The sequence below is a fragment of the Euprymna scolopes genome, chromosome 14, assembly GCF_053919585.1.
Source record: "Euprymna scolopes isolate OS-2025 chromosome 14, ASM5391958v1, whole genome shotgun sequence".
NCBI lineage: Eukaryota > Metazoa > Mollusca > Cephalopoda > Sepiida > Sepiolidae > Euprymna > Euprymna scolopes.
Window position 1 is genome coordinate 88,974,112 of NC_136495.1, and position 16,228 is coordinate 88,990,339.

The 16,228-nt window shown below is 31.9% G+C and overlaps 1 protein-coding gene and 1 pseudogene across 3 annotated transcripts in view; both read right to left on the reverse strand.

Annotated features, from left to right (window-relative positions):
• Nucleotides 1-4,241: 4,241 nt before the first annotated feature.
• LOC145293153 (12S rRNA N(4)-cytidine methyltransferase METTL15-like) overlaps nucleotides 4,242-16,228 on the reverse strand; it is a 574,136-nt gene continuing 562,149 nt past the window's right edge. For all 3 annotated transcript variants that reach the window (XM_080139603.1, XM_080139600.1, XM_080139602.1), the window contains one exon: nucleotides 4,242-4,968. In XM_080139603.1, the coding sequence (XP_079995729.1) occupies nucleotides 4,554-4,968 (415 nt within the window). In that variant the 3' untranslated portion in view covers nucleotides 4,242-4,553. The remainder of the gene's footprint in view (nucleotides 4,969-16,228) is intronic.
• LOC145293595 (5S ribosomal RNA) lies at nucleotides 10,601-10,717 on the reverse strand (annotated as a pseudogene).

Below are 16,228 nucleotides of genomic sequence, written 5' to 3' on the forward strand. Positions count from 1 at the left end.
AGACGCAGCAGCTAACACAACACGTAACTTCTCTATATCTCATTCCCTATCACAAATGGTTACGCTTCCAACCCGTTTCCCAGACCAGCAAGAACAACATGCATCACTTCTAGATCTCTTTCTAACCACCGCCCTCTTGGGAACGCCGATCATGCAGTGGTAATGGTTGAAATCTAGAGCCAAAACTGAAGAGCCACTGCTCAAAACAACGAGATATAAAAAGGCTGACTGAGAAGGCCATCAGGGACCTCATCAGGGACGCTCCATAGAAAAATATCTTTTCACTTCCTGCTGAACATTGCGCAAATGAGACCACTGAATGGTTCAAAGCGGCAATTGAAGCACATGTTCCCACGCGCAAATTCTATAGCAAACCTCACTCTCCCCAATGGTTCACTTCTACTTGTGCAGCTGCCATAGCGCAAAGACAGCATGCGTACCACAAATTTAACCGACATAAGTCCAGTTCAAACAGACAAAAGTACATAGAAGCCAGAAATAACTGTAAGAAAGAAATAGCGACAGCTAAGAGAGAATTTACTGAAACCAACAAAAAAACGCATTGAAGCACAGAAATTAGGAACCCGAGACTTCCGGAAAATCTACAACAGTGTAATAAATAATGGGCATTCAACAATTCCCCGACTATCCAACAATCATGAGGTTGTTTGCTCTGCAACTGAGAAGGCTAACGCTTGCCAGACGGTTTGCCTCCAACTCCACACTGGATCCTGCTAACCACCCCCTCCCTGACTTTCCTTTGCGGACAGACGCCACACTAGATGATCAGAAAATCACCCCTGCTCAGGTGCATGCTATCATAAGAAAGCTTGACACTGCAAAAGCCTGATCTCATCCCGGCTGTGCTATTAAAAAAGTGCGCCACCGAAGTAGCTCCAGTTCTCTCCAAACTTTACAACAAATGCCTTAATGAATCTTGCTTTCCTGTCTGCTGGAAAACTGCTTCTGTAGTGCCAGTTTTCAAGAATTCTGGCGAAAGAACTGACCCAGTAATTTATCGCTCCATTAGCCTCCTCCCACTTTTTCGCCAAAATATTTGAGACCATAATTAACCAAGCTCTTACAGATGCTAAACTTCTGACTGACCAACAATATGAATTTAGGCAAGCTTGTTCCACAGCAGACATCCTAGCTGTAATCTCAGAACATATATACCAGTCACTGGACAAAGCGGGGGAGGGTAGAGCGATAGCTCTAGATATATCTAAGTCTTTTGACAGGGTATGGCATGAAGGTCTTCTCAAGAAAATCAGATCATACGGCATCACTGGAAGAATACATAACATAATTAGATCCTTCTTAGATAAGAGAAAAATCCAGGTTGTCCTTGACGGTCGTACATCTAAACAATATGATATAAATGCGGGAGTGCCTCACGGGTCTATCCTTGGACCTCTGTTATTCCTAATATTCATAAATGACCTCCATGACAAAATTGTCTGTGAGATGGGTATATATGCTGACGACACCACACTCTATAACAGACACGACAGGAAAACAAATGAACACATATCTAAAGAAATGACAGAAACACTAGAGGAAGACCTCCAATCCATAGCGGAATGGGGACAAAAATGGATGGTCACCTTCAATGCTGCCAAGACTAAACTTGTTTCCTTCAATAATTACAAGAAACCTTCCCTACCACCAATAGCAATAGTCAATGACTCTTTATCTGAAAGTACATCTTTTAAACTCCTTGGCCTAACGTTCACAGGAAACATGAGTTGGAAAAATTACATTGAGAACATTGCCAGGACCATTGCGAAAAAGGTGGGTTCTCTCTACCGTGCTAGAAAGCTATTAACGCCTGAAAGTATCCTGTACCTCTATAAGGCCACCATTCATCCATGTATGCAGTATTGTCATATTTGGGCTGGTGCATCTGCCACTAGTCTCTCGCTTCTAGACAAGGTTCAAAAGAGAGTCGCCAACCTGATAGGTCCTGAACTCTCAGCTAAACTTCAGCCTCTGTCACATCGATGAAATGTTGCATCCCTCTGCCTTTTCTACAAGTACTTTAACGGTGAATGGTCTGACGAACTGCAAGCACTTGTGCCCCCTTGATGTAAATGCCCCCGACAACCAGCTAAATCTCACCCCTTCACAGTAGAGATCCCTAGATGCAAGAGAGCCTTCTACTCCAGTAGTTTCTTCTCCAGAACAGCTAGACTTTGGAATTCCCTTCCAGGTTCCTGCTTCACCAACTGTACTGACATGCAGAAGTTCAAGTGTAACATGAACTGAAATCTTGCTGCCCAACTCCCTATACAGTACCCATGATGCTTATGTATCTGATAGTAGCCCCCTACAACAAAGTGGCAATGTGCCTTGTTTGGGGTGAAAATGCAATAAAAAAAAAAGGTATTTGGATGACCTTTCTGGTGTGGTCCAAGAATCTGCTGAAATATATATTTCAGCAGATGGGCAGGGGTAGCCTTCTGGGCATGTTTCAGTCAGTTGGGTTTGTGTGCCACTCAAAGAGAGATCACTTGTCAGGCTAACAATTCTTAATTGCAAATCTGTGATTCATTAAAAGAAAAGAAAATCATTTACAAAATATAAAAATTTTTTTTACTTGTTTTAAACTGGAGTTGTGATTTTATTTGGGAGAATTCTTTTGTTAAAGCACTGACTGAGACCCCATTGATCAGTGTTGGAATCGAGGAATGATTTCGGACCAGTAAAAAGGGTGGACGATCATGGCCTGTGCAGTAAACCCAATTTTGATTTCAAATGATGTATTTTCAAATAAGTTTTGGTTATGATATCATTTTATATATATTTCTGTCTAATTGTTTAAATTACAATTATGTCTTCTTTTCAGAACGTTGAATACAAGTTGGTAAAGCAAATTTGTACAATGTTCTTATTTCAATTCAAGCTAGGCCAGAAAGCTGCTGAAACAGCTTGCAATATCAACAAAGTATTTGGGCCAGGAACCACTATTGAATGCAAAATACAATTATGGTTGAAGAAATTTTGTGGTGGCGACGAGAGTCTTGAAGATGATGAGCCATTGGATGTTGACAATGATCAATTAAAAGCCTTAGTCAAAGCCAATCCACGCAAAACTGTTTGAGAACTTGCTTCTGAATTAGACCTAACATATACAATGATTTCCAACCACTTGAGAGAGATTGGAAAGAATTGAACGACAACTAAAAGAAACAACATTATGAAGTGTCATCTTTCCTTCTTTAATGCAACAAGAATGACCCATTTCTTAACTGGGTTGTGACTTGTGATGAAAAGTGGGTTCTTTATGACAACCAGCTCAGCAGCTAGATGCCAACGAAGCTCCACGACACTTCCTGAAGCCAGAGTTGCACCAAAAGAAGGTCATGCTGACAGGTGATCTGTGACCCGTGTCAACCATTACAGTTTTTTCAATGCAGGTGAAACCATTATGGCAAATAAGTACTGTCAATAAATGGATGAAATGCATCAGAAGCTTCAACAACAACATTCAACATTAGTCGCCAGAAAAGGCTCAATTCTCTTCTGCACGTTGCTAAATCGACCCTGCAGAAGTTGAATGAATTAGGCTATAAAACTCTGCCTCATCTGCCATACTCTTCAGACCTCCCACCGACCAACTACTACTTTTTCAAGTATCTTGACAACTTTCTGCATGAGAAATGCTTCAAAAACCTAAGCGATATCAAAAACGTCTCCATCGACTTTATCGCCACCAGAACACAAGATTTTTACATTACTGGCATAAATACACTTGTTTTGCATTGGCTAAAGTGTATTGATTCTAATGGTGCTTATTTCTATCAATAAATTTTTGTTTATGCAAAGATATGTTCATCTGAATTGAAAAGTTAAAAACTGCAAGAACATTCAACTTGCAAGATTGTAAATATTTGTTTTAGCATAATGAAGTCGTCCAGCATTTTTCACCTGAAATTTTACTTTTTTTTCACACTCAAACAAAGGTAGAAAAATTGCGTCAAAATACTCAGTGGCTAAAAAAATTAGAAAGTCACATGAACTCTTTGCTTTTAGCAAGTGTTACCTTCTTTATGAGAATAGATAACAACAGTTGCGAACAATGTCAAACATTTTAAAATATTAATTTACAAATATTTTACCATCAACAATTTTCAGAGTTGGCATTAAATAATAATTTACATTTTCATAGCATAATGATTGAATAAAACATTTATTCTTTCATAATATATTTCATATTTGATTAAATAAAAGAAACTAAATTCCATTTATAAAATCAGATTTATTAATACTGATATTTACAAGCTTGCCATTAGACGACTGTGTTTTGCAAGATTGAAAGATTTTTCCTGTTTTTTAAAAAATTTTTGTTGTTGGATAAAACATTATTAAAAGTTTCAATTATTTTAATTCCTGAGAAATAAGAACTAATAATAAAATAAGAACTACATGAAAAATTTCTAAAAAGATGATTATTTTTTGCTAATGAAGCATAAATAAAGGATCATTTGACTCGATTTGTCCTCAAAGAAACGGTTACGAACAGTTTTCTTTTTCTCTAGATAAAAAATGTTTTATAAACATTTGATAGCTGCTCGCAACTTTGCTGATCTTGATCGTGGATTTATTGCAACCTCTTCATTTCCTACTGTCATCACTTTCTTTTGCAATGGAAGCCACTTCCTGTTGACAATGCTCTGGAGGGATTCACTATCAAATACTTTCATTGTGTTCTGCAACTGTTGGTTGCTCAAAGACAGGCTCTTTGGTAGATGAAGATCGATTCCATGAAAATGTCTCTTTACTATTCGGTCTTCTAGTGAATGAAAACTCAAAACGGCACACACACCTCCAACTCGAAGATAGTGATGAGCCACATGCAGTCCATTTGACAACTGATTCAGTTCATTGTTCACAAATATTCGTAAAGCTTGAAAGGTTTTTGTTGCGGCATGGGTTGAACGCTCTAACTTATCCTTTTTAATGGGGCTGCAATTACAGAATGAGAACCATGAACAAAACATCAAATAAAAATAATATTAATACAACATCATTGTTTTCATGTGAGGTCACATTTTTTAATCAAAGATATGTTCAAATGTGTAACTGATACAAGTATTATTAATAATTCTAGAAATATCTAAAAAATGTACAACTATTATTGCTTTAAAAATATCAAAATGATTTCAATACAAATAAAATATTTAAGTAACTGCTCACAATTATTATATGAAAACTGTTGTTTAAAGTTAGCAGAAGGAAAGGAGAAAAAGAAAGGGAAAAACAGATCAAACGAACAAAAGTCTTATCACGTGTGTGTCAGGTGAGGTTGGGCGATAGAGAGAGAGAAATCAAGATGGTGCCCATAGTTTTAAAAGGTGTGCTCTGGTGGAAGTCATGTGAAATCATGTGGGAGACATGTATAAAAGGAGTTGACAGGTTAGGTCGGGGAGAGGCAGACAGATGAAGGTTGGTGTCAGTGGTGATCTCAACCCCGGCGGTTGTTGGCTTGCAAAGACGAATTCTTTTTTTTTTTTTTTTTTCTTTAATTTTCTTGTCCTAAACCAGGAACATTTCAAAAACAAAAAAAAAAAGGAAAATTTTGCTTTTAATATCACTTTTTGCTCATAACTATCATTCTTGCTGATATTAGCTTTTCAGACAGTGTCGATTATATATATATATATATATATATATTTTTTTTTTTTTTTATTAGGAGGTACATTTGATAAAAATCATTACAAGTTGTTCCAATTGACAGGACAATAAAATTATCCTGCCGATCTTGTCAGATAATCTAAGCAAAATAAATTAGAAGAAAAAGATTCTTTTAAATTACACATGAGTATCAAAAAACCAAGAGTTGAAGTGCTCGATATAGAGGGGGAAGGGAGGAGTAAGAGGAAAAAAGGAAAAGATAAGGGATGGGGGAGAAATATAAATTATATTGATATACAGTTAGAATTGAAGTTAAAGATTAAGAATAGAAGGAAAGAAATCAAAATGAATTAAAAAGAGATGAGAATGTCTGTTAAAAGGAGAAAAAAAAAAAAAAAGGAAGACAGGGAAAATATGATGGAGTTAGAAAGAAACACCGAAAGGGATAAATAACGAAGTGAAGTATGTCAAGTGTCAATAAAGAGCAGCAGTAATTTGCGCACGCTAACAGTTATAATTCAGTTAAAGTTTCTGTGGTGTCCAGCTACTGTGGTGGTGGTAGGGGCAGATAGAGCAAAGATACGCCCAATTCAAAGGTAAATACATACGTCCAGTAAAATTAATATAAAATCTTTTTATATAAATGAAAGGGATAATAATTATAGATTTATAATTAGATTAGTAAAAGTTGCCAAATAAACAGAAAGTTGTAATATATTTATTAGGTAGTTATGGAATTTTAGTTAAGTTTGGATGGATGTGAAAATTCAGAGTTTTTAAATCTATTTTTGGAACAATCAAGGTTTTAATAACCATAGGTTGGGTAATTTTATTTAAGGAAACTTGAGTAAGGTAAAGCTATAAGGGATATATAGCTATTATTTTATAAGTATCACTAATGGAATGAAGTAACTATTATTATAATTTTTTTTTAATGGAATGAAAGATTAATAATTATTATTTTATATTTATAACTAATGGAATAAAAAAATATTATTATCATTATTATTACTAATTAATTAATTAAATAACTATCATTTTATAATTATTACTGATGGAATAAAATAAAAAAAATATTATTAGTAGTAGTAGTAGTAATAATGTAAATGCAATTATTATTTAATAATTATTACTAATTGAATAAAAGATAAATAATAAAAATAATAATCTTATTATTGTTGTTGTTCCGAATGGATAAAAGGTAAAGAACTATAATATAATAATTATTACTAATGGAACATAAGTTGTTGCTGTTATTATTATTATTATGATGATGACAAATCAAAAATAACCCTAATATAATTATTTTTAATGGAGTAATATAACTATTATTTTATGATTATTACTAAAGGAATATAAAATAAATAGCTATTATAATTATATACATATATATATATATATATATATATATATATATATATATATATATATATATATATATATACACACATATATACATATCCATATATATATATATATGTATATAAACACACACACCCACACACATATATACAATATATATATGCATATATATTGTCACAAACAGCCACCTCGATATCAAGTATTGTTTTATTATTCTGTTAGTAAAATATATAGTAGATATTTGATTGGCATGTTCTGACTGAACGAGAATCCACCAAAACCCAGTATTAAAATCAGTCTGGAGAGATTCTCTTTCTTTGGCCGAGGACAGACAGAGTGACATGTGATGGCGGAACAGTTACTACACCGCGATCCGATCTCGGAAGCAGAGGAAAAACCCACTACGGATTTCCTCACCCACGGAGGAAGAGAGAGAAAGGAAGGGAGACGAAAAGAGAAAGAGAATGAGGGAGTTGAAAAACGTTTGATCGACGTCAACACCATACACCTCCCACTTCCTCCAATATGAAGGCAAGCGACAGGTCGTCCCGTTGCTCAACGCACGTAGTGGCCGCGTTTGTGCCAAGAAGCGGAAAGGAATCAGAATACGATTTCGTCAATTCTATTTCTAGAATCAAGGGGCGAAACAAAAAAAGAAAAAAATAATTCCCTCGTGCGAGTAGTTGTGAAAAAAAGTTCGACCGCGTAAAACCAAACCAAAGCGATGTCACATTTCCAAAGTTGGCAAAGATCGAGGAAAAAAAGATATCTAAATTAATCCCTTGATAAAGCTATTTTGGATAACTCAAAATGGATGCCGACAGGCATGTTTAAAAAAGAAAAGAAACAAATCAAAAATATCTGCGAAGTCATCATTTGAAACTTATGTCTTCCACGCGAAACTTAAATGTGTCGCACGGCGTCGAGAGACTGGATCTGGTGATTGAAACTTTCTTCCCTCACAAGAGATTTTATTTGGACTAACTGTAGCAATTGCAAATTGTTAAAAGAAAAGAATTGAACTGTAAGTGCAAAAAAAAAAAAAACTTCACTTTCTTTCTCTGTCGAGCTGGAGATCGGATTTTTCCTCGTGCAGACTGGTTGCTGCCATTTACCTTTTGTCTTTCTGTTATAGGATTCTCTTTCAGTTAGTATGTTAAAATATTCCACAATCCCATTAGCTTTGAATATATTTGTTTTTGATAAATCTTTCTTTCCCCTTATGATTAATAAATTTAGTTTTATAAGATTTGAAAGTGTTTGTTTCATTATCTCTTGCAAATCTTATTGCGTTCGATTTTTGTGTTTATTTTGTATTCACCTGTCTCACAGAAAATAATTGTTGCTTTGTTTGTTTCAAACCTTTTTTGTATAAAAAAGGAAACTTGAACCCAATCTGGGACCTATGAACATACCCCTACTGCAGAAGATTTGTCTGCCTGTGATAAGCCTTTGCTATCCATAAATGTCCATCCCCTGTGTTTGCATTTTATTGCTATATTTAAATATTGACCCGGCCCGTATGTAACAATATATACATACATATACATATATACACATAAATTTATATGTACATATATATATACAAACACATATATAAAAACACATATATATGTATATGTATATATATATATATATAGAGAGAGAGAGAGAGAGAGAGAAAGAGAGACTTATATGTACACACATAAATATATATACATAAACTTATATATGCATATATATAGACATATACATAAAGATGATGGCAGCAACTCGTTCTCGAGTATTTCCATTACTTAATATATCTCTGGCTGAAATGACGCAAACATGAGCGGAACTAGCAGCACGTGCTAGACGGTCACCTCTATGAACCTTCTATGTCCAGCACATCCAATGATGACCGGGTCCAAGCTGTGGTGTCCTGAACACCTACCAGGCAAAACCAGAAGTTCCAGAGCCTTTATTGCAATTCATGCCCATATCTGCATCAGTCCTCATTGAATGTCCGTTTGCCGTTTCAGGCTACAATCAGCCTTTTTGTTATCGAGATGCACGCTGCTTGCAAAGTGTGTATTCCATTGCATATCAAGTAATGCCTGTGCTTGAAGCTTTGTATAGTGAGGAAAGACTTTACACTGAGAAAATCCCACTCTCTAAACAACTGCCACATTGAACCAAAAAGAAGAGAAAGTCAACATCATTGGAAGCAGCAGTCGCCGCAGGCTTTATATCATCATGACTGGGACTTAGGTTGCTGGGCACCAGAGCATATTTCACACACTGGTGGGTCATATATGCCGCAGCTTACAGGGTCTAAGCTCCTCTGGAGGTTTCTGTCAGGGTTACCTCACCCTTAGCCTTTGCTGGTCAAGGTTTGGTGTGGACGTGTGTTAAAAGTACATGGATAGTGTCGTACTGTGCTTCTCCCAGACAAATAAACCCCACGTGCACGTCGTGACCACTGTCAAGCAGACGGGGCTCTAATAAACGGCGAGTGTCCGGCGCCATATAACTGGACCTCCACTGCCTTGTGGGCCAAGGTTCTTTTAACCAAATACACACACACACACACACACACACACACACACACACACACACACACACACATATATATATATATATATATATACACACGTATATATATATATATGTATTATATATATATATATATATATATATATATATATATATATATATATACACACGTATATATATTATATATATATACACGTATATATATATATTATATATATATATATATATATATATACACGTATATATATACAGGTATACACGTATATGATGATGATTGCAACGTCTTGTCAGACGAGTGCCACTCCCTCAGACATTTAAAATCCATGAGCCCAAATGGCTGAGGGAGCATCTATACAAATATGATGTTACAGAGTCTTAGCTTTATATGACAGCTAAGTCTCTCTCTCGGTTCAAAATGTTGAGATCCAGCAACAATCAAGAGCGAGATAGCCAGCAACAAATTAAACTGCAGACCAGCTTAATGCGGGTAATGGTCTTCTGCTTTATGGTTTTTTAAATCAGAGATTTGCTTCTCCTAGAAAGGTTGCCTTCACCACGGCTTACGGGAGCCCTCTCCACCCCAATACACATATACACACACACACAAATATACACGGTGCTAGTTGGCTGTTGACCCAGAAAAGAGTTCATTTCCCTTTGACGTATATATATATATATACACACACCTATATCTCTCTCTCTCTCTCTCTCTCTATATATATATATATATATATATATATATATATACATACACACACGTATACATATATATATCATATATATATATATATACACACGTATACATATATATATACATGTATATACATATATATATATATATATATATACACACATATATCTATCTATATATATATATGTATACACACACGTATATATATATATATATGAAGGCTTCCATCAGTCTTGACAGACTATGGATACCCACTGTAAGGGTGCCTGCGCGTGAAATTTGTGTGGCAAGACTTGCGCAACCTCTAACCACGCCTCTCCTGAGTCAACATTGTTGCATACCAGTGGCAAGTTGAGGTACAAGACGACTGGAAACAATGCCGAGATAAGCGGAGAGCACATACAGCGCCTAGAATTCCCAAATGGTCACCCATCTGGTATTAGCCAGGCTCAACGTTGCTTAACTTCGGTGATCTGACAAGAACCGGTGTGTCAACGTGATTATGCCGTATATATATATATATATATATATATATATATATATATATATATATATACTAGCTGTACCCGGCCATGCGTTGCTGTGGTTCAGTTTGTTAAAATGGAACACATTCCTCAAGAAAAATTGCATTTTGTTCGTTTATTTACTTTTATTATTTTTTGCAATTTTTTTAATCAATAAAAGTTATTTTTTCTCCCCAAAAAAGATTAATTTTTTACCATAAATTGTTAGGTGAGAGTTGTTTTTTCAGGAAAACTTGCACTTTTTTTTAAAAAGAAATTTGTCAGTAAACGTTTCTCTTTGAAAATGGAATTTTTATTATAAAAAGAACAGATGAATGCTTTACATGAACACTGTAAATAGTTATGTGAAAGTAGAGAAAAATTTGATTCTTTTTTTCAAGAGAATGTACAATTTATTTTTTTTTTAACAGATGTTCAGAAAATAAACAGAAAAATACTTCCATCATTAATTATGCAAAAAAATAAATAAAATGTTGATTTAGTGTTTACACATAATGCTTATAAATTACGATAAAACTTGCTGAGTATGTGCTGTTTTACGGTTGTTGTAAAAATGGAACGGAAACTTAAATTTCGCTTCATTTTAATCTTTCTTAATTTTTTAATTGTGCCCCCCTCAAACGAATATAATCAAAACAGTAACATTCAACAATTGTACTTTATGTATATAAAACACAAAATATTTATTTAAAGAAAAAAAAGTTAATAACGAAAGGGAAATAATTCCATTTTTAAACGAAAAAGTCAGTTTGGTATATCTTTTTGTTATTTTTTACATAAATCCAGCTTACCATTCACATTGGAAATGTCGACATTTATAGGTTGTAGTGTACGTTTACAACGAATAAACACTCCAATCTAGTAGATGTATCAGAATTTTTGACACCCTTATCACGAAACTGCGAATAAAATATAAAAAGCTCGTAATTTCTCTTTTAAAAGTGGGTTGTTTATTTTCTTTATGGATTATACTTCAAAATAAACTAATAAAGTTGTTTTAAAAGTAATGGAAATATTTTTTTTTATTTTTTAAAAAACTAATGAATTTTACGAACTCAATATTTTTCAATTTTTAAGCTTTAAAAATCTATCAAAATTTTTCTATTGATTCTATTTTTACGATATTTTCAGGGTCAATGTGAAATTTTATGCCCTTTCCAATAAACCGAATATAATATTTTAGACAAACGTTTTTTTTTTTTAATTCACGCCCTCCCATTTTCAAGTGTCTATTAAAAAGTAAATAATTAATTTACTCACCAAAGTTTTATATACCACAAATTGAATAATAATAATAATAATAATAATAATAATGGTCAATAAGTAATATATTCAAATTTAAAACAAAAAAGTAGTGTTTTTTAGAAATTTACCTGTAAAGTTCGAAGTTTAAAACCTGTTTTTTTTTTAAACCACGTTGTTTGTTTTTTCTTTTGTTTTTGTTTTTTATGAAACCTTTAATTGAAAAAAATTAGGGCTTGAATTACATTTTTCAAGGAGTTATAAGCTTGGAAAGACAGGAGGTCGAATAATTCATGCCTCCCATTTTGAAATGTCTATTAAAAAGTAAATAATTTACTCACCAAAGTGTTATATATCACAAATTGAAGAGAAAAGGTCAATAAATAATATATTCAAATTTAAAACAAAAAAGTAGTGTTTTTTAGAAATTTACCTGTAAAGTCCGAAGTTAAAACCTTTAAAAAAAAAAAACATGTTGTTTGCTTGTTTTTTTTTGTTTTTTTTTTAATGAAACCTTGGTCCTTGCTCCCTTAATTGAAAAAAATTAGGGCTTGAGTTACATTTTTCGAGGAGTTATAAGGTTGGAAAAACAGGGTGGAATTATTCACTATTTTTCACGAAATTTCTGACACACCTACCAATCTACCCATGTTAAGAACGGCTTTCGGAATAGACACCCCTAACCTTGCCAGCATACCCGAAAAGCTATAAAAGTTGATGTGTCGAATGTGAACGATGAGTTGGACATAATGTAAAAATGTACCGAATTTAAAAGGGAATGAAATTCAAATTTCCGTTCCATTTTTACAACAACCATAAAGCAGAGCATTCTATGCAAATTTTACCTAACTTACTGTATTAATGCTATTTTTTTTTAAGCAAAAAAAAAAAAAAAAAAAATATTTAGGTTTGGCTATAAATTCCTAAACTCATTTCACCCTAAATAATTTAGGTGGCTGAAATAGGAATCTAATTGAATCTTTAATTTCCTGAATAGTATGCGAGAATTCATTTTTCTTCGAGTTATATCGAATTCATTAATACGGACTTTAGGGGCTTTTTTTGTAATGTTACTGTAAAAATTATGTTTTATTGTTACAAATTACGATGCTTTAAAAAAAGCAAAAATAAATTCTTGCGTTTTTTATTTACTACTGAAAACCATAACTTTAGTAAAGGTATTTTTTGTTTAAACAAAATAAAACATTTTCACTAAGAGTTAAGTAAAAATAATTAGTTCATTATATTCTGCGATCATTATTTGATAAATACTGCAATTTTCATTAAAATTCGTTAATTTCCTGATTTTTGGTGAATTTTTAAGTAAAAGGAGTGGTCAAAATGTTTATACACTTTGAGCGTCGGCATTCATTTTATCTGTACCAACCATTTTTCGATGAATATTTGATATGAAAGCGACTATATGTGGTTAATTTAAATTAAATTTCAATCACATGGTTACATTATCAATAATCATGTGATTAAACCCATTGACAATTTACCGATATTGTAAACATATTCTGTTTACATTAAGCCTGTAGTGTTTTTTTTAGTGATGCAGTGTTGGCAACTGAGATTTAAAAAAAACCCGCGAGATCAGGAGAAAGAAATGTTCAGTATATCGCTAGATTTTTAACTTTTATCATCTGAAATTTTCAAAAATCGCTAATTCACCCCTCTCCCCCCCCCCGAAAAAAACTACCTATTTTAACTTCCTACCATAAAAAAATTATAAATATAGTATATTCAATATATAAAATGTTCCGTGTTTTCTCACTATATTTTTCTGGAATTATATTGAAGCGGTTAGCTCCCGTATTTTATCAGCTAGTTTTACCTGTTTTTTAAAAATTTTTTTGCAAGAAACAAATCATAAACTCAAATTTTTTATAATAAAAGTTAAATTGAAATATACTGCAAATTAAACATCACAATAATGGTGCAACATATTTTGAAATTAGAAAAATAAAAAAAAACAAACTTTGTTTTAGCATGTTAAAAGTATTTAGGTTGGTAGATAATTAAATTCTACTGTATTGATATAATTTTTTTTTTTTGCTGTTGTTTCTTGCTTTTTACAATTTTCGACTAAATACTTCTAAATTTCGTATTTTAAACTAAACTTCGAAGGTTGGAATGCCTACCCCCACCTGTACTTGGAAAAATCGATTTTATAGCGAGATTTAAGAATGGTTAGCAGAAAAAAAGGTGAAAAAAAAAAACAAATAATCAATAAATAATTGTTACCAAAGGCAATATATGCTACTTTTTTTTTACTTACATGAATGAATTTATTTTATGTTTTAAAGTATTTTCAAGCGCTTGTGGGTGTGTGGGTGCGAAATATCTCCAGATTTTCTAGAATTTCCCGCTAGATTGCAAACGAAATCTCCAGATCTAGCAGGAAAACCGCTAAATTAGAAACACTGGCCACGTGACAGGAAGCAGTAATAAATAATTGTCCCTAAATGAAAAAAATGTCCTATCTGTACAAAGAAACCCACCTATTTATCATAGAAAAATTAAGTATAATGTTATAATTAAAAAGAAATATATAAAAACACACATGGATATAGTAAACATATTATACCAAAACCTGGTTTTTTAGACAATTAATTGCAAACGAACCAAGAGTTACATTTATATATATATAGATTATATATATATATATATATATATATATATATATATATATATATATATATATGTATACACACACATATACATGTATATACATATATATATACACACACACATCTATCTATCTTTATATATATATACATACATATACATATATATATAAACATACACATATATATATATACATGCACATATAAATCAATATAATATATACATATATATACACGCACACACACATATATATATATATATATATATATATATATATATATATACACCAATAGATATACATATATACAATATATATAGCATACATACATATATATATATATATATATATATATATATATATATATATATATATATATATATATATATATAAAAACAGATTTCTTCAGTTCTGACAGACTATGGATACCCACTGTCAGGGTGACTGCACATGAAATTTTTTGGCAAGGGTTGTGCGATCTCCAACTACACCTCTCCTGAGTCAACATTGTTAAATACCAGTGGCAAGTAGAGGTTCGGGACGACTGGAAACAAGTGTCAAGATAAGCAGAGACCACATGCACAGCCTAGAATTCCCAAATGGTCATCCATCTAGTACTAGCCAGGTTTTATATATATATATATATATATATATATATATATATATATATATATATATATATATATATATATATAAAACTACTTCATTTCCTCATATAAGATTAATATACAAAAGTATAGATTTATGCGTGAACTTAAAGTATTTACTTCAAAAGTGCTCAGTACGTAGGTAGAGCTAGTTAGTAATTTATGAAATATATATATATATATTTTTTTTTTATTTAAGTTTTGTGGTTTAATTTTAAATTCTGAAAAAGCAACATATAGAAGCATATATTCGATTTAAGAATTTATTGCTGTTAAGAGGTCAGTTGAACGATTTGAACATTGAGAACTCTACCAAACTCCTCCGACAATTTTGGGTGTAAACACTTGAAATTTTAGATATAGATTCCTTGGACATAGATCTAACTTAATGAGTTGATCTGAGCCACAAAACAACAAATTTTAAGGGGTAATTATAGGGTCAAATTTGAAAAAAATTGACCGATTAATTAATTTTTTTTTATTTATTCATTTTTTTTGATCAGCATACACCCCCAAACACCCGGGATACACAGGCCACCACTGCTAGTACATATATATACAGATATATATAAATATATATACAGATATATATAAATATATATACAGATATATATAAAAATATATACATATATATATAAATATATATACAGATAGATATATATAAATGTATATACATATATATAAATATATATACATATATATATAAAGATATATACATATAGATATATATGAATATATATACATATATATAAATATATATACAGATATACATATAGATATATATACAGATATATATATATATAAATATATATAGAGATATAAATATATATATATACACAAACATATAAATATACATATATATATAAATATATATACAGATATATACAAATATATATACACATATATATACAGATATATATATATATATATATATATATATATATTCACAGATATATATATATACGAATATATATATAAATAT